The sequence below is a fragment of the Petaurus breviceps genome, unplaced genomic scaffold, assembly GCF_028583685.1.
Source record: "Petaurus breviceps papuanus isolate PSGF00001 unplaced genomic scaffold, PetGlider_PUasm1.0 103, whole genome shotgun sequence".
Taxonomy (NCBI): Eukaryota; Metazoa; Chordata; class Mammalia; order Diprotodontia; family Petauridae; genus Petaurus; species Petaurus breviceps.
This window is the reverse complement of record NW_027185588.1, coordinates 6,236,090-6,255,893: the sequence shown is the minus strand read 5'-3', so window position 1 is coordinate 6,255,893 and position 19,804 is coordinate 6,236,090. Positions and strand designations below refer to the sequence as shown.

General features: G+C 46.2%; 1 protein-coding gene across 1 annotated transcript in view; it reads right to left on the bottom strand.

The window, feature by feature from the left end:
- GNA11 (G protein subunit alpha 11) overlaps nucleotides 1-7,388 on the bottom strand; it is a 69,813-nt gene extending 62,425 nt beyond the window's left edge. The window contains exon 1 of the mRNA XM_069104195.1: nucleotides 7,219-7,388. Within this exon, the coding sequence (XP_068960296.1) occupies nucleotides 7,219-7,354 (136 nt within the window). The 5' untranslated portion in view covers nucleotides 7,355-7,388. The remainder of the gene's footprint in view (nucleotides 1-7,218) is intronic.
- Between the last annotated feature and the right edge of the window lie 12,416 nt (nucleotides 7,389-19,804).

The following is a 19,804-nucleotide window of genomic DNA, read 5'->3' as shown; positions in this document are numbered from 1 at the left end:
TAGCATTTATTTATCTGTGTAGTATTTTTAAGCTCCTTAAAACAGACCTACATACAGACCCACCCAGCCCATCCCCTCTCCTCAGATACTGCCACTACCCTGGCAAAGGCCCTCATCACCTCATACACTATTGAAAGAGGTGCCAGTGGGTCTGCCTGACACAATCTTCCAATTACAATCTATCCTCCACTCAGAAGCAGTTAGGTAGCATGGTGGATGGAGTGCTGGGCCTGGAGTTATGAAGGCCTCAATTGGAATCCTGCCTCAGACACTAATCAGTCATTGCACAGCCCGGGCCAAGTCATCTAACCTCTGCCTCAGGTTCCTCAACTATATAATGGGGATAATAATAGCTCCTATCTCCCAGGGTTGTTGTGAGGATCAAATGAGCTAATATTTGTAAAGAGTTCAGCACGTAGTAGGAGCTTAATGAGCACTAGTTTCCTTCTCCTTCTTCCCCCTTCCTACTCTGTTGCCAGTGATCTTCCTAAAGCTCAAGAAAGGTCCTCCCTAGTCAATAACCTCAAACCCCAAGGGCTCCCATACCTGAAATCCTCTCCCTCCTCATCACCACTGACTGGTTTCCCTGGTTTCTTTCAAATCCCAGCAAACTCCCACCTTCTACAGGAAGACTTTCCCAATCCCCCTTAATTCTAGTTGGTTATTTCCAATGTATTCTGTGTACAACTTGGCTGGTACATACTTGTTTGCATATTGTCTCTCCCATCAGACTGTGAGCTCCTTGAGAGCAGGAACCATTTTTCACCTTTGTATCCAAAGCACTAAGGCACACTGTTTGGCACATAGTAGATGCTTAATAAATGCTTACTGACTACATAAACCTTAACTATTTATTATCAATAACAGCCCAAAAAGCGAGGGAGCTGTACTGGTCTTTGAAGATTTGCTTCTAACCCTGACAGTAAATTCTATGTTCTGAGGTCCTTTCAATTCTAAGTCTGATTCAGTCAAAAGCACTGTAAACAGCTCCCCAAACTACTATTATTACAATGAACAGTCACTATGCTGGCACACAGTGTGAGAATTGGTGAATGGGATTTATTTTAATCTATTGTGTGTATTGTATTTAGCAATAATAACCCTTCACATTTATAAAATGCCTCATACAGATTCTCTCATTTAATAATCACACTTGCGGGCAGGGGTTATGATCCCCATTTTACAGGTGAAGAAACTGAGGTTCAAAGAGATTAGATGATTTGCCTAGGGACACATGGCTAATGAACAGCAGAGAAAGGACTAAAGCCTCCTGTCTTCCTCCACTTTAGTCAATAAACTCCAGTGACATCTATTACTTCCACGATCAAACATAAAACCTTCTGTTCAGCTCTTACAACCCTTTGTAACCTGCCCACTGCCACCTTTCCAGGCTTCTTCCACCTTACCCTTCCCTATGTCCTATGATCCAGTGACTCTACCCTCCTGGCTTTTCCTTACACAGGTTCCTAAAGCTCCAGACTCTAGGCATTTTCCCTGGCTGTTCCCCACACCTGGAATGCTCCCCCTATTTCTGCCCCTTGGTTTCTGGGGCAGCTTTCAAGTCTCAGGCAAAATCACACTTCATGCAAGATGTCTTCCCAGGGCCCAATGATGCCAGTGCCTTTCTTTGAGACCACTTCCAATTTATGTTGTATAAATACCATTTGCAAACAGATGGAGGTTGGTCATTATGGACAGCTTAAGAGAGTAAGTACTGAAAGACCATCCAACTCTAGAGGTCATTCATAAAGAAGGAAAAAGACCCCCAAATCAGGAAGTGAATGCTTATAAACAAAATGTCATTGTTTACAAACATATTCAATAAAGGCACTAACATTAAGGCTAGCAGTTTTGGAATTTCTGTTGAAGGTACTGCATCCAGGTTTGCAAAGCTCAAAGTCATCTGATTCTTTTCCCCTCGGGCTTCAGAGTATATCAGTTGTCAAGTCTACCTTCATAACACTTAGAACTTCTTGCATCTATCCCTTTCTCTCTATTCACATAGTTACCTGTCTAGTTCAAACCCTCATCACTTCCCACCTAGAACATTATAACAGTTTCCCACTGATTTCTCTGACTCAAATATTCCCCAATCCAATCCATTCTCGATGATATTACTAAAGTCCAGGTCCAACTATGTCATTACAGAATCACAAAATTTGAAAACTGGAAGAGAAGCTCAGTGGCCATCTTATCCAATCTAGACACAGGGGTTGGATCAGATGGGACAGGAAAGCACAAAGCAGGCCTCACTATAACATACCCCCCCACACACAAGTGCTCATTTAGCCTCTGCTCAAGAAACTCCAATGGCTCCTTTTTTTGCCTCTAAGATCAAATACATATTTGGCCTTTGTAAGGTCTTTCACCGCCTGGTTCCAGTGTAGCTCTCGAGACTTAATATATATCATCATCCTTTGAACAATTCCAGTCAAGTTGGCTTTGTTGTTCTTCTCCATATTCCTACCTGTGTACCTTTGAATGTGCTGATCTTCCATTCCTGAAATCTATTCCCTATTCATTATCACCTCTTAGAACCCCCAGCTTCCTTTAACATTCAGGTTAGGTACCACCTTCTACAAGAAATCTATCCTGATTCAACCCAGTGGCTAGTGCTCTCTCCCAGGAAAATTACTTTAAATTTATTTTGTATTTAATTTTCTTTCTAAGTGTTTTTCCTGGCCCCAAATAGAATGTGAGCTGTTTGACAACTGAAAGTTTCCTCCATATCCCATTCCTTCCCCACGCTTTGTATCCTCAGCAGCTAGCAAATTACCTGGAATAAAGTAGAGGTTTAATAAATACTTAACTGAACTGAACTTTCTGCCTAAATTGAACTGAATTTCTGTCACCCCAACACAGTCAAACCTCCCTGATTTTTATACATATCTAATGCATTTGAAATTCAATTCAAAACAAACCTTTCTGTATAAAGTATAGAAGATATCAAAAGAGCACTGTGAAGGCCCCACCACCAAGAGAACTTAGTTATTTCACTGTGCACTGCTCCAAATTCTCAGCACTACAAACAGTGATTAAAAGTAATTAAAAGTCTTTTCAGTGCTGCTGATGATTCTGGTCTCTTACGGGCAACAGCTACACCACAAAAATCAGAAAATGAAACCTTCTGTGGTTAAATATCTAGTGGCACACACTTCCTCACGTGTTCACCACAAAAACCACCCCAAAGCAAGAAAAGCAAACGCAAAGAACAGGCCAGGGCTCCAAAGTGCTTGGATAATTCACGGAAATTAATTTCAGGGCTGGGTCACTGGACTCTGAGTTTTGAATAAAAAACCCAAAGCAACATTTTAAATGCCCAACACATATTGACTCTGATAAATACTGATTACTCTGGTTTGGAGTTTCCAACTCTAAGGTTCATTTCAGCTAATTAGCCTATAAGCCCTAGAACAGATCCAAGAAAAAACACTATTTATGAAGTGTTTTGCTAATAAGTTTAAGGGTCTGTTTTCCTACTTCAACTACCAAGGGGAAAATGATCAAGGAAAAAACAATGTGCCTAAAATTGAAGACAACCTGTCAGAAAGTAGCTTACATATACCTCTGTAGCACTTACTGTGATTACACTGACAGAAGACCACTTTGGCAGAACACTCAGAAGGAGAAGGAAAAAGAGGATGGCTTCTTTTGCAGAAGGTTGTAGCTCCACCATATTCCAAAAAAATCACTATGATACACACCCTTTCTATTAGGCCAGCCATACCCCATGCTGAATTTTATGCTTTTTAAGTATTCAGGAGGAACCCAGAAAGTAGTGTAGGAAACCTGGAAGAAGACTAACTACAATATTTCATTTAATGATCAAAGAGTTACTTGGACCCAGCATTCCTTGATACTAGAAGACACCTAGAAACAGCATTCCTTACCTACTGAATACCAATGGTAAATTCATAATGATCAGTTACATAAAAAATACAATCAAGTTATAAAATAGTGAATCAGTAATGATGACAATGAGGGGGTTTTAATCTTTCACTGGCCATTTCAGGCAGCAGGTTATAGGGGTATGTGTTGTAAAAGTACTGGACAGAGGGGCAGCTAGGTGGAGCAGTGAATAGAGCCCTGGAGTCAGGACCTGAGTTCAAATTCAGCCTCAGACACTTAACACTTTCTAGCCATGTGACCTTGGGCAAGTCACTTAACCCCAATTGCCCTGCCCTCCTCCCTCCAAAAAGCAAAAAAGAGTACTGGACTCAGAATACTGAATTAAAGTTCTAGTTCTGACAATAATTACCCTATGAGTCCCTACCTATGAGCTTTATTGAAAAAATAGAAATAGCATTTATATTACCAGGGCAGCTAAATGGTGCAGTGAATAGAGTGCTGTCACTGGAATCAAGAAGACTCCTCTTCCAGATTTTCAAGATTCAGTTTTCCCCAGAGTTCAAATCTGGCCTCAGGCACTTACAAGCCGTGTGACCCAGGGCAAGTCACTTAACTCTGCCTTGGTTGCTCATCTATAATATGAGCTGGTGAAGGAAATGGCAAACCACTCCAGTATCTTTGCCAAGAAAACTCTAAATGGGATCATAAACACTTGAATACAACTGAAAAACTACAGAACTGAATTTGTATTACTTGTCTCACAGAGTTGATGAAAATAACACTTTGTAAACTATAAAGCAAGCACTACCTATGACCCTCAAACCATAAACAGCTACACAGGAAAGAAGTGAAGCTCATTTATACACAAGTATCATGGCATGGTGGAGAGAGAGGCAGCCTTGAATCCAGGAAGAACTAGGTTCAGATCTTGCTTCTGACCCAGACTAACCCGGACATCACTTAATTTCTTTAAGTTACAGAGAAGGATCTAATTTGCACTGATAAAGGAAGTTTCCTCACCTGGGAATTTCCTATACCAACAAAATCAAAGACCCAGTTTTTATCTTCCCTATGGCACTTTACATATATTATCTCATTTGAACATCTAGACCACACGGTGTCTGTAGGCAGCTAGTAACACAGTGGACAGATAGATGGGGCAAGAGTCAGAAAGACTTAAGATCAAATCCAGCCTCAGACACTAATTGTATGACCTTAGGCAAGTCCCTTAAACTTCTCTCTGCCTTGGTGTCCTCATCTATACATTCTAGATAATAATAGCACCCAGGTTGCTGTGAGGGTCAAATGAGATATTTGTAAAGTGCTTAGCACAGTGCCCACACATAATAAGCACTATCTAAATATTTGATAATACGAGTCCTCCCATTCCATTGAAGAGGAAAGTGAGGCCCAAAGAAGCCAAGAAACTTACCCTAAATCATACAATTAGTGGTGGCACCAAGAATGATCTTCTGCTTCTAAATCCATGTTCTGTTGTTCACTCCCTTTTCCCCAACCCAACTGCTTCTAAGGGAAGAGAAAGTCTATGGCTTTAAGTTGCATTAATCTATTCAACTCTGTTCTCAAAACAGGTTACCATAAATTCTACAACTAACCTAATGCATTTCTATAATACTTTTCCTCAAGAATAGACTTGAAAATGCACAGCAAAACAACTTCCATTAACCACTAATGCAACCACCTGGGGGGCAAAAAGTAGCAGCTCTGCCATCCAGATCCACCACTCAGCTCAGGAGGGGAAATGAAGAAACCATACTACTGGAAATGAGGGAACAATTAAGACAACAATAATATTAAGGCATCAGGACTGAAACCCCAATTTCTAAGATTAGCTTTTTTAATGGGCCTTAAATGCCTCACTGTTTACCTGGGAGGAGGTAAAAAATCCCAAATAAACTGACATGTTGGCCCCCACTCCCAGAAAGTGGCACGGTTGGCTACACTCGACTCCAAAAAATCCCTCAAGATACCAAGGCCGTCTCTACTTACTTGAAGCCCTCTAGCTTTTCTATGAGGCTCTTCTTCGATTCAAATGTGGACCAATCTTATTAGCCAACCACCAAGGCTGCAGAAATGAGTGGCTGACCTGCATCCTTGAACCTGACTTCCATTTTAAGCCAAAAGTACATGCAAGAGACACCAGTAAATTCACACAAAGCCACACATCCCACACTTCCTCAGTCTCACGGGAACCCTACTTTGGTGCCGATAGCCAGCATTATTCTGGTAGCAGCAATTCAAAGTGTCTCCAGACTCAAGAAACTAAGAAACCAAGGCTCAGAAACTACTCAGTGACTAACAACATAACAAAATCTTTTGTCAGCCCCTGCAAACATTGCAAGCTATTATGAGTTTCCTTCCAGGTCAGGTGCCCCAAAGAAGTATGTATGTCTCAGAAGTACTCTCAAACAGCCAAGTTTGCTCCTCTCCTAACCATAGCCTGTACCAAGTCTACAGTAGGGGAATGGGGGGGAGGGGAGGGCTGGAAACCTAGGGAAGGTGTTGCCCGAGGCTCCCATCTAGCACCAGGGACAGGGGAGGCACTCCTCCTCCTCCTCCTCCCTGGTACAGTGAGGGGGATGGATTGCAGGACTTCTCAAGTCCCTTCCAGCTCTGACATTCCTTGCTCTAAAAGTCTCTTCCAACACAGACAGTCTCCGATTTCAAGGCCTACTGCTAGGACCCGAGTGTCCGTGTCTCTATCACCCACAGAGGCCAAACTGGCCCCTGCGCGCCTCCCTGAGCTGCATCCGGGGCGCGGGGCGCACAAAACCAGCTCGCTGAAAGCCCAAGCCAGGCAGCCCGGGGCTCCGGCCACAGGCAGCGCCGTCCTCGCCGCGGCCACGGGGTCAGACCCTTCGGAGGGTGGGACTCTTCGGACGCGGTCCGGCCTGCCAAAGATTATTTCCCAGATTTTGAGGAGGGGATGGGGTGGGGGGAGCTGCTGGGCCAATGACCTCCGCGCATCTTGGGGGAGAGGGTTAAGTCCTTCAACCGGCCCTTATTTTCACTGACAACAAGTCATGGACAGGTGGCAAAACCTAGATACCTGCAACAGGTGTGCCTGGGGAAGGGAAGAGGCCAGGGGGTGACGTGGGGCACCGGAGGGGGCTCCGGCCCGGGGGCTCCCACCAGGACCCTCGGGGAGCTCGCGCGGGGAGGGCCTGGGGGACCTCGGGGCAGCCGGGCCGGACCCCCGGGGCCAAGGTGGAGCCGAGGCCCCGGACGGGCTCGGCCGCGGGTGCGGGTTTCCTCTCCCAGCAGCGCGTGATCGATGGCTGCAGGAGGTGGGTAGGAGCCCGGCACGGGTGGGGAAACTGAGGCAGGGAGGGGCCGGGCGGGGCTCACCGAGGAGGAGCAGCTTGAGCTCCCGCCGGGCGTCCCGCTTGTCCCGCCGCAGCTGCTTCTCGATCTCGGCGTTGATCCGCTTGGATTCCTTCACCTCGTCGCTGAGGCAACACGCCATCATGGACTCCAGAGTCATCGTCCCGAGGCCCGCGGGGCCGCCCCCGCCGCCGGCGGTGCCCCCCGCCTCACCGAGCCCGAGCCCGGGGCCTGGGCCTGAGCCGGGGCCTGGCCTGGCCGGGCCCCGCCGCCGTCGCCGCCGCCGCCGCCGCGGCTGCCTCAGCCCGAACCCGGGAGGGGGAAACCCTGCGCCCGCCTCAGCCGGGAGCCCCACGGCCTCCGCCGCCGCCGCCTCAGGCCGAGGTCCGCCGCTGCCGCTACCGCCGCCGCCGCCGCCTCAGGCCAGCCGAAGTCCCCTCCCTCCCCCCCACCCCGGGCGCCGTCCCCTCACCGGCCACCGTCCTCCTCCCCCCTCCCTCAGGCCAACCGCCGCCGCCGAGACCGACAGACCAGGGCTGGACAACCTAACCCCGCGGCGCTGAAAACAACCTCGTCGCGAATGGGCAGGCGCTTCGGCCAATGGGAAGCCGGCGGCGCCCCCCTAGCAGCCAGGCGGGGGGCGGGACTTCGGCGGGAGGTGACCAGTGGGGCGGGGCGCCGGCGGCCGCGGCGACAAGAGTGGCCGCGGTAGCGGCAGCGGCAGCAGTGCGCGGGAGGGGAAGGGAGAGGAACGGGGAGGGGAGGGCAGGGGAGGGGAGGAGAACAGAAGGGAGGGGCTGGCAGCGGAGGGAGGCAGGCGGGCGGGCGCGTTTGGTTGCGCCTCAGCAAGGAGGGGAAGGGGCAGCGCGCAGGCCAGAGCTCCCGGGGCGTGGCCTCTCGGGATTGTGGGAATGTGGAGGACTCTTCCACTTCCACTGCCGCCGCCGCCGCCTTCGCGGCCCGGAGGGTGGGGTGGAGGGGGAACTTGTGGGGAGGGCTGCGGGAAGTGCGTGCCCACCCGCGCCCCGCAAGGAGGAACGCGCGTCGTCGACTTCCGTCCGCTACGCATGCGGGGGAGTGGCGGAGAACGGGGCGCCTCCCGCAGCGACCCGCGCGCTCCCTATTTTACAGATGGGGAGACTGAGGTTGGGTCACGGAGGGCCTGTAGTGGGCGCGGCCCTTCCCTGGCTGGCCTTGTGACCTCGCACAAGGCTCACCCCCAGCGTGAGCTGCGACATGGGGCAGGGGAGGGGGTTAGAGGCCCTGAGTTTGATTCACTGCTGTGACACCGTGGAAAAGTTACTTCCCTTCTCCGGCCTCTTTTTCTTCGACCTCTGTGCAATGCGAGAGTTTTTAATTTTGTCGGGTTTTTTTTAATCGATTCTCAGACTTGATGTACCTTGGTTTCCTCAATCTGTACAATGGAAGAATAATACCGGGCAAACTCCCTACGAAGTTGCCTTAAACTGGGGTCAAGAAGGCCAGTCCTTGCGCACAGACGTTCCATTCCTTAGGCCGCCGCTCTCCCCCAGGCCCGGGGCGGGGGGTGCAAAGACAAAAGTCCCCGAAAGGGGTTGGGGGGAGGGCTTACATTCTACTGCAGAAGTGGAGGACCCTTGACTTTTACCCAGTGTTGGAGGTTTGAAAGGGATTGGAGTTCAAGCCTTGAATCCTTAGACATTTGCTGCCTCGTGTGACCTGGGAAAGTCCCCGGAGTTCTCTGGGCCTTTTATGTGAAAAATAGGGGTCATAAGAGTGTATACCTCCCAGGGTTGTTCCGATGAGATGAGAGATAATTAGATAATAGACCTTTGCAAACCTTGGAGCACCGTGAACGTTGGGTATTATTAGCTCCTTCCTTGGAATGTCAGAGCCCTAAAAACGGGGACTTTGTCCCTGTAGCTTCATTTTCCCTGAGTCTGGCACACAGTAGTTGCTTTATAAATGCTTGTGGAATCTGAAAAGGGGAAGATGTAGGAGCCTTCCCACCTTTGAACAATTCTGATTCTTGACTGCTGTGTAATTAAAATCAATCTCCTAGGAAAGAAGAGACACAATGCAGCCCCTTCTTTCTTTGCAGAGGTGGGGGGGCTATGGCTGTGGAGCATGGGATATACTCTGAGACTTAGTTGATGTGATGATTAGTTTTGCTGAACTATTTTTCTCATCTGTTAAGAGGGATGACTGAGGAGGAATCTTAAGAAAGACCTCCGAAAAAATTTTTAAAAGAAAAAGAAAGACCTCCAGGAAACTATCCAGTGAAGAGTTAAGTAAGATTCTCAATCCTGAACTCTAGAACAATGTTTCTTTCACTCCAGCCGTTTTCTTCCATGTGAAGTTTAAGTAAGGAGTGACATGGTCAGACCTGCACTCTAGGAAAATCATTTTGGCAGTCCTTTTGGAGGATGGATTAAAGTAGGCAGAGAATTGAGGCAGGAAGAAGAATAAGAAAGTTATTGCAGTACTTTGGGTGAGAGATGAGGGGTGCTTGAGTTAGACCCGGTAGCTGTGACAGTAGTGATTAAAACAAAAAGTTTCTGATGATGTAGCACACCCACCAGGGCTACTTCCCCACTTCCCCACTCCTACTCTCCTGGGCAGACTGGTTCCCTAGGGGAAAGCTGACTACTCCCCTCAGCGCTGTAAAGGTAACCCAGAGGTGCTGAGACTTGTAGTGCTATCAGGAGATCTCCCTAGACCATTCCCCACTGATTATCTACCAGACTTAATTAGCTTTCACAAAAGTTATTTACTCAGCTGGTATGGCAAGGATGACTGTTACAGAAAGATCCCTCCCAAATGGCTCTGTAGTCCTCCCTTACACACCAAGACTGGGGAAAATGAGCTCAAACTTAGAGTGTGCCGGTGACCAAAGAATAATCTCAGCCCCTGATTACCAGATCTTGTTGGAGTCCTCAGGAAGCTTCCCTTAAATGTAGTTCTCTGCAGAGCTCCAAGGGTCACTGCTGTCATAGTCCTGGGGGACCTTTCCTCAGATGTCCCTCAGCCCCCATGCAGATGCTGTCAACTGCTGAAGTTCTAAGAGTAAGTCAATGAGAACACCAGCTCTTACAGTCTAACAAAGTTCACAAGGTCATCAGCGAGCTGCTAGAGAAAGAGGAAGAATAGGCAGAGGAGAGATGGAATGGTAAATATATATATATATATATATATATATGTATATATATATATATATGATAATTACTTTTAAGAGTCCTTAAACCTGGAGATGGAATATTTAGAGGTAAAATCAAGAGTGTGACCATCTATCCCAGTGTGTAGCAGAGGTAGAGTAGAAAGGTAGGCCATAAGAACTGAGTAGATTGAAGAACTAGGAAGTTAAGGTATCTGGGGAGATGTCGAATATGTTGAAATCTAATAAAAAAAGCAGAAGTTGGGGTGGAGAGGCATTGAACTCATCAAGAAAGGAACAAGACAGGTCAAAGAAAGAAGGACCCATATTTACAAATGTGATTTTTTTTGTGCCAGCAAATAATTGGAAACTGAGGAGATACCAATCAATTGGGGAACAAGTTGCAATATATAAATGTCATGGAAGACTATTCTGATATTAAAAAATGAAGAGAAATGTTTTGGAGAAACCTGGGAAGACCTGTATGAACTGATGCAAAGTGAAGTAAGGAGAAAATTCTACTGTAACAGCAATATTGTAAGGATAACCAACTGTGAAAGACTTGGAAACTCTGATCAACACAGTGACTAAACCCCGGGATTCCAAAGGTCTCATGATGAAACATTCTGCCTTCCTCCTGAGAGAGAGGTGATATACTCAGAGTGCAGATTAAAGCATATGTTATTTTCTTTAGTTCTTTCTTTCTTTGGACAAGGCTAGTGCAGAAATTTGTTTTGCATGTCTATACAAAGGAGAAAGAAGGGAGGATATCCTGAGAGTTGGTAGATAATGGCTACTGGAATCTGAATTGTATAATAAATTTGGATATTGTCATTGTTAAGATATGTCCAACTCTAAGTGTCCCTTAGAGTCCAGCTCTAAGCCAAAAGTCCATAGGGTTTTCTTGGCAAAGATACTGGAGAAGTTTGCCATTTCCTTCTCCAGTGTGTCCCTATTTTACAGATGAGGAATTGAGGCAAATAGAAATTAAGTGACTTGCCCTGAGTCAAACAGCTAGTAAATGTCTGAATGCCAGATTTGAACTCCTCTTCCTGGCTCCAAGCCCAGTGCTTTATCAGTGGATAAAGTACCAGCCTAAATCTGAATATAGTGAATCTCAAAGAAGAGGTTATAACTCCTCCTCCCTTGCCTTAGTTGGAGGTGTGTGCAGCCCAAAAACTGTGTGCAACAGAAATCCTTACCCAAATAATATTCAGAGGTTTCTCAAGGTAGGAAGCAGAAAAGAATGGTTTAATACAATCTCAAGAAAGGGCCACCCTCCAGACAAATGGTCAGGGAGGAGAAGCAATTTACCAAAGGAAATGGCGAAGTTATAAAGCCCCCACTCCCCTCCTGACCTGTTTCTTCCATTGGCTGGAAGTTAGTTGTACAATCTAAGCTCAGCAAGGTACCTCAAGTACCTGAACAAGGATACAGTAAATCACCCAGTGTATATTTGAGAAAGCACTTCTGACCTTATTTGGCATATCTTGTGCTCAGGTGGCACTGGGGATGGTCTCCATTGCTCTAAATCCCAGATTCCTACAAGGTCAGTTGACTTCTAAACTTAGGCCTAGTAGATTCTGAAGCCAGCCAACCCCTTCCCTCAGGGAGGTTATGTTCCATCAGGAAATATACTCTTCATGTAGTAAAATAAGTAAATTAAAAAATAGGGTGTCTCAAAGTCTAAAAATGGTTTTTAGCTTTGATTTAACTTGGAATACTGTACAAAACAAATATGAAGTAATTTCAGGATAAAGCAGTAGCAAATGGGGGGAGGTTTTGCTCACTATGAGAACTTCAAAAATAACCTTCCCTGGAGAATCCACACCCTCCCACCCCAGGCTTTGATGGGATGAGGGTGGTAATTTGCCTCTCTATTTACCTGAAAAAAAATTTTTATTTTTTTAATCAGCAAAAATCTACCTTCTAGGGGTGGCTAGGTGGTGCAGTGAATAGAGCATGGGCCCTGGAGTCAGGAGGAGCTGAGTTCAAATCCAACCTCAGACACAACACACACACACACACACACACACACACACACACACAAACTAGCCATGTGGGAGAGGCCAGGTAGCACAGCGAGTAAGAGCACCGGCTCCAGTGTCAGGATGACCTGGGGATCGAATCCTGGGCTCAGACACTTAGCACCCACCCAGAAACACCTGGCTGTGTAACCTTGAGCAAGTTACTTAACCCCAATTGCTTTAAAAAAAAAAAACTAGCTTTGTGACCTTGGGCAAATCACTTAACCCCAATTGCCCTCCAAAAAAGCAAAACAAAAAATCTACCTTCTATCCTTTGTACCCTAAACCCCATTCCCCAATTGAAAACAAAAGAAAAACAGCCCCCCTGTATAACAAACAGGTATAGTCAAGCAAAACAAAATTTTCCTTTAGCTATATAAAAATAATACATCTCATTCTGCACTTCACTTTTCTGTCAGGAAGTGGCAGAGTATTTCATAATTAGTCTTCTGGAATCATGGTTGATCATTACATTGATCAAAATCCCTAATTCTTTCATTTTTCTGTCTTTATCATAACTTTGTCATTGTGTTAATTATTCTTAATTTGCCCTCCTTGAAATTCTCCCTTCTTTCCTTTACCTCCTATTTACCTGCTGAATGAAATGTATTTCTGTACCTAACTCTATGTGTGTATGTGTATTCCATCCTTGACCAGTTCATTCAGATGAGAGTAAGGTTCAAATGTCATCTACTCCCTCCCACCCCCTTCTTCTTGAATCTTTAGATGTCCATCTGTACACCAACATTATGTGAAATAATTTTCCCTAACCTTCCTTTCCCTTCCCCCATAACGTAATCCTCTTTCCCTCTCTTTCCATCCTTCTCTTAAGATCATCAAGACATAACAGAACTCCCAGGTCTTGCCTAATTGGACTCCCTATATGAACTGGGATGATAGGGATCAGAGGGCACATATGTATCCTCTCCCCTTAGAATGTAAAGTTTATCTTTATTTGGTCCTTTATCATTGTTTATTTGTGTTTACTTTTTTTGTGTTTCTCTTAACTCCAGTGTTTTAACTTCAAATTTTTCCTACAGCTCTAGTCTTTTCACCAGGAATGCTTGGAGGTTCTCTGTTTCATTAAAGATCTGTTTTTCCCCTTGTGGCATTGTACTTAGTTTAGCTGGGTAAGTTATTCTTGGATGTAAGCCCATGTCCTTTGCCTTCTGGGATATCATCTTCTGTGCTCTCCACCCCTTTATAATAGTGGCTGCTAAAACATGTGTGATCATGATACATGATTAGTAGCTCCTTAGTGTTGGAATCTTCTTTCTGATTGCTTGCAATATTTTTTCTTTGACCTAGAAGCTCTGATTTAGCCTATCCTGTTTCTAGGAGTTTTCATTTTGGGGTTTCTTTGAGGAGATGCCTGGTTTATTCTTTCTGTTTCTATTTTGCCTTCTGGGTTTCTTAGAGATCAAGGCAGCTTTCTTTTGGGATTTCTTGAAATATAAGGTTTAGGCTCTTTTTTTAGTCATGGAATTCAGGTAGTTCATTGATTCTCAAATTCTTGCTCCTCAATCTATTCCCCACATGAACTGTTTTTGCTATAAGATTTCCTCTAATTTTTCAATATTTTGACTTTGTTTTAATATTTCTTGTTTTCTCATAGAGTCATTGGCTTCTATTTGGTCCATTCTTATTTTCAGGTAGTTTGTGGCTTGGCCAAGGTTTTATATCTCTTGTGCCAACCTGTTAATTCACTTTCCAATTCTTTCTTCTCTAGCTCTCATTTCTTTTCCAATTTTTTTCCTCAAGCATTTCCAATATTTTGTCATTACATTTATAAAAACATTTTTTAACTCGGTTCATCTCCTTTAGCAATTCTGCTTGAATTTGTGTTTAAGCTTGTTTTTCTTTGAGGTTTGTTTGTAAATATTTTGAAGTGATTCTCTTATTCTGGGTATGTGTCTTGCACATCCCTGTCACCTTAATAGCTCTTCATGGTGGAATTCCTTTCTTTTTTTGTTTGCTCATTCTTTCAGCCTGCTTCTTTTTTTTGTTTGTTTTTTGCTTATTGGAGGGGGGAAGGCAGGACAATTGGGGTTAAGTGACTTGCCCCTAGGTCACATGGCTAGTTTTGTGTTAAGTGTCTGAGGTCAGATTTGAACTCAGATACTCCTGACTCCAGGGCCTCACTGTGCCACCTAGCAACTCTTCTGCCTGCTTTTTGACTTTAGACTTGATATTAGGCCTGGATTCTGTGCACTTCAGAGAAAAGGTGTGAGCTGGTTCTGTTGCTGCTTTCTTGGGGTATTGAGTGTTGGGTTATTAAAGGATCTGAGGAACACCTTATTCTGGGGGCCTGACAGGATTTAGTGCTTCCAAAGTGGTCTGATTCAAGGCAAACTCTAACTGCTATTCCTTCTGATCTGAACTCTGCATGTTCCTGACCTTTGTTTGGGTCTGAGCAGTAACAACTGGCTCTATCAGCCTCTATCAGCAAGCTGGGAAGTTCTGCTGGTTCACAGTGACCGGATTGCAGGTTCTCTTTTGGTCTAGGATTTCTGCCCTGGTTATTCTTCTGCAGTCTTCAGATTGGGCTAGAAACTGGAACTGAACCCCTGCTCATCTCCTGGGATCTAAGGCACAAAGCAGCTGCTTGGTTCCTAATTTATTTCTTGTTTGAAAAACTGCCCAGGACTCATGGACACTCCCTATCCCAGAATTCTGCCCCTAGGCTCAGGGTGGAGCATAAATCCCTTCCTCAGTATGGCCTGGATCTGTGACCCAGAACTGGGTAGTAAGAGACCAAGCCTCTAGTTGGCACCTGTTCTGCACCCTTCACAAGGTGCCCCAGTATGGTTCTGGACCTCCTCTTGCTCCAGTTCACAACTCCCCAGACACTGGAGTGCTCTTCCCAACCCAGGGCACCTGGCCTGACCCCATCCCCAGGATCTATAGATCTTTTGTACTCCTTATGCTGAGCTGGCTGGGAAAAGAACTCCCTAGGACTTTGTCTTAGATTTCCCCATCAGGATTCAGTCTGGTGTATTTTCTAGGCCTACTGGCAGGACTTTTAGGGGAGAATTGGCTCAACCTCCCCTTGCTACTCAGCCATCTTGACTCCACTCCTTCTAACCAAATCATTTTAGATCTTGTGGTCTAATCTTTGTCTGAAGACCTCAAGAGAGGGGGAACCCAGCACCTCCAAAGACACCCGTTGCACACTCAGACAGCCATCATTGAGAAAGTGTTTCCTGCCAAACACTTCCATCTGCCTTTCTGCAGTCCTTGCCCTTGCAGTATTTCTGCCCTTTGAGGCCAAGCAAAACAAGTCTTCTGTGGGATTGCCCTTCCAATATGTGAATGCAATGATTACATCTCTCCTAAATCTTGTCTCCTTCAGGCTCAACAGCTTCAGTTCTTGTAACCACCTTTCATAAAGCAGAGCTGGGACTGGCCTGTGGAAAAAAATCTAATCCAGAGATTCCTAACCCTCAACTCTGGGAGCTTAAAAGAAAGTAATTGGATAACTATGTGCATCTCAATATTATTGGTTTCCTATGTATTTTGTTTTATGCATTTAAAACCTTATTCTGGGAAGAGGTCCCTACTCTTCACCAGACTGCCAAGGAGATACGGGACACACAAAAAAATGTTTAAAACCTCTGGCCTAATCTAATCCCCTCCCTCATTTTATTTTATTTTCCCCTCATTTTACTGGTGAGAAAATAGGTTTTAGAATTAAAAGATCCCAGCTCAAAATCTCATTAGAAAGTCACCAGCAAGGGGCAGCTAGGTGGTGCAGTGCATAGAGCACCGGCCCTGGAGTCAGGAGGATCTGAATTCAAATGTGACCTCAGACACTTAACACTTACTAGCTGTGTGAACTTGGGCAAGTCATTTAACCCCAACTGCCCTCCAAAAAGCAAATAAAAAGTCACCATCAGAACTAGCTGCTCTCATGATTGGGAAGGGGGGCTCATGTGTTCCCCACTCCCTGTCCCCTCCCATCCCACAGTGCTCAGTGGAGTCTTGTCCTCCAGTGTCAGAGAAGCACCTGACTCTCCCTGCTGAGGTTCCATTTTCCCTGAGCAGTCAGTCACCTTTGGACTAGCCCATATGCAGCGTGGCCTGCTATCTTTAGATAAAATGGGGGTTATGGAAGAGCAAAGTCTAAGGTTTATTAGTGAGGGGGAGGGAGAGAGGGAAGATGAGCAACATGAGGATTTCTGCAATAGCTGCTAGCGCCAGTTAGCCCCAAGGAAGGGTAAAGAGCTCTGACGTATGGCTTTCATGCCTATGAGCGCTAGCTTTAGAAATGTGACTTGGGTGTGTATGCAAGGCGCAGAGAATGAATGACTAATGGAGAGAGACCAAGTTGTCCCAGTCAACAAGACCCAGGTTTGAGTTCTGCCACTGACACACTGCCTGTGTAACTGGGAGACTCATCCCACAAGTGCTAAATGGGGTATCTCCCAAAGAGGGTGCTGGGCCAGTGAAGGGTTAAGTGACAAGGTCAGCTGTTATTAACCTAGGATCCCTTGGAGGACCATGGATAGATTTCTAGGGGATCCATGATATTGGATGGGAAAAAAATGACACCTTTACTTCAATGGAATGTGCTTCCTTTATAGTTCTATGTATTTTGTGGATTTAAAAACATTATGAGAAGAGGTCTGTAACTTTTAACCAGTCTGCCAAAGGGGACCATAGGCTGCCTGCCCAAGGGAGTCCAGAGGCTCCTCCAGACTGACTGATCATGGAGGGCTAGAGGCCACTCAGACTGCCAAAAGGGTTCATGATACAAGAAAGGTTAAGAAATCCTGGACTAGATGATCTCATGTGCTCCTGGCTCTGGCTTTCCCTGCTCCATTGAAGCGCCAAGTGTCAATCTCTACCCTCATCCCTAGCATTTCTCTCCAAACTCTCCCAGCTGGGCTTCCTTGGCCAGAAACAAAATGTGTCTAAGCCACCCCTCAGACCCCTTTGCCAAAAGCAGAGCACTGGGCAAGCCCTTGTTCCTGCCTTCTCTGGAATGAACTCAAGCTCCCCGCCTGGCACCCTTTAGGTGTTGGCCCTTTAGTTCTTCCCACACCCCAGGGCCTGCGCATCCCCCTGCTCCCCCAAATCCCCTTACTCATGCACTGAGCCATCCTCAGCTAAGATTATTCATCCTGTTCCAGAGCTGGCCTCTCACACTCCTAGGCAGCAGAGAGTAAGTTTTAGAACAGAGTTGCCAGGCTTCCCCAAGTCTCCCCAGATTGGGCCAGTGACCCTCAGGCCAAATAGAGGACTGAAGGAAAGGGCTTTAAGAGAGGAGTGAGGGGGGAGGCCACCAGGGTAGAGGGCTCAGATGTGTCATCCCTTTCTTTCTCCACCACTCCCTACCTTACCACCCCTCCCTCACCTGAAGCAGAGACTTCATGCCTGAGCCCAAGTGAGAACAACAGACAAGAAGGGGCTTTGGGAGACCAGTGGCACCACTTCCTAGCTGTGGGACCTCCTGCAACATCCCTCCCTTCTCTGAGCCTTATTTTCTTCCTTTGAAAAAGGCAGTTGGATGACTAGTGTGGAAATGTGTTTAATTCATACATATATAGCCTATATCAGATTGCATGCTGTCTTGGGAAGGGGGAAAATTTAGAACTCAAAATCTCATAAAAGTGAATGTTGAAAACTAAAAATCAATTTTTTAAAGGCAGTTGGTAACACCATACAGGTGACCTCCTCAAGTAGCTGTGAGGATCATAAAAGATCACATCGTGATCACAAATGTGGTACACCTGGAAATGACCTTAGGACAGATCTATTCTTGAGAGAAAGGAGGGAGATGAGGAGAGAAGCTTGGGAAACTGTTCTGAGTTTCTTGATGCCTCATACTGTACCCAAACCACCGCCATACCACAAATACACACACTTCACAGGAGCCTGTACCCTTAGTTGACTTCTTGTCTGAACAACCCTGTCCCAAGAGGGTCTAGCTACTCAAGAGGGAGCACTAGCGCCCAGTGACATAGAGTTAGTCCCAGGGATGGTCCCTTTTTTGGGGGAAGAAGGGAGAATGATCCAAATGTCCTAAGTTATTGCCAACTACTTCACTCTGGTGTCAGGAAGGCAATGGGCTTAGGGAGCACCCTAAGAGCCCTGGCATTGAAAGGGCCATCAGAACCCAGAAAATTAGAACTGATAGGGAGCTTAGAACCCAGGATGTCAGAGCTGGGAGGGCCCTTAGAACCCAGAATGTCAGAGCTGGGAGGGCCCTCAGAACACAGGGTGTCAGAGCTGGGAGGGCCCTCAGAACACAGAGTGTCAGAACTGGGAGGGCCCTCAGAACCCAGAATGTCAGAGATGGGAGGGCCCTTAGAACCCAGAATGTCAGAGATGGGAGGGCCCTTAGCACCCAGGATGTCAGAGCTGGGAGGGCCCTTGGAACACAGGATGTCAGAGCTGGGAGGGCCATTAGGACATGGAATAACAGGGCTAGGAGAGACCTCAGAGCATAGAACTTTATATGTCAGAACTAGGAGGAACCTGAGAACATAAAACATAGAATATAATACTTAAGGTCTCAAAGGCACTTTAGAGCCTAGAATATCCTTTATTTGAACACCCAGTGCCATGATTACCATGCCTATTTCCCCAGACAATCCAAGTTTCAATGAAACCCAGTTTAATTAATGAACACCTTTGATTTTTTTTTTTAAATAAGGGGGTGGGACTAGATGGGCTTCTAAGGTTTCCTCCAGCTATCCATCTATGATGCAATGTATGATTGTTAGTGAGCTCTTTCTCAGGCCACTAGGTGGCGCATTAGATAGAGCGCTGGCCCTGTAGTCAGGGAGAGCTGAGTTCAAATCTGTCTCAGACACTTACTAGCTGTATGACCCTGACCAAGTCACTTTAACCCTGTTTGCCTCAGTTTCCTCATCTGTAAAATGAGCTGGAGAAGGCAATGGCAAGCTACTCCCATCTCTTTACCCAGAAAACCCCAGATGGGGTCACGGAGTCAGACACAAAAGTTCTTTCTTATATTAAGCACAAATTTGCCTTCCTGTAAGGGGAAGTGAACACTGAAAGATGTTTGGGGTGGGAGAGAGGGTTAGGATAGAGGCAGGGAATACTAGAATTTAGTGTTGAGGCATGATGGGCGGTTGGTAATGAAAGGGGTGCCTCCCCATCTTCTCTGCTCAAGCCAAGAAGTCTTCCAGGAGGAGGCAGGGCTGGCAGCTGTGTCTGGGGAGTGAAAAAGAAAAGAGGTCCAAAATGTTGGGAGTGCAGTTGCCCCAACCCCCAGCCCCAAAGAGGCTGGACTTCTGTTGCTCATCCCATGCACACTGGGGCCTTGGGAAGGGAACCTGGAGGGCAGGAGTGAGAGGCAGCTGCCCAGAATGGAAGGAAGGGCAGGAAGGACTTGTAGACGCCAGCCCTGGCCATTTGTTCTTGGGAAGACTCTGCCTCCCAGTGGACACACTCTATACCACTGCCTCTGGATGCAAATCCC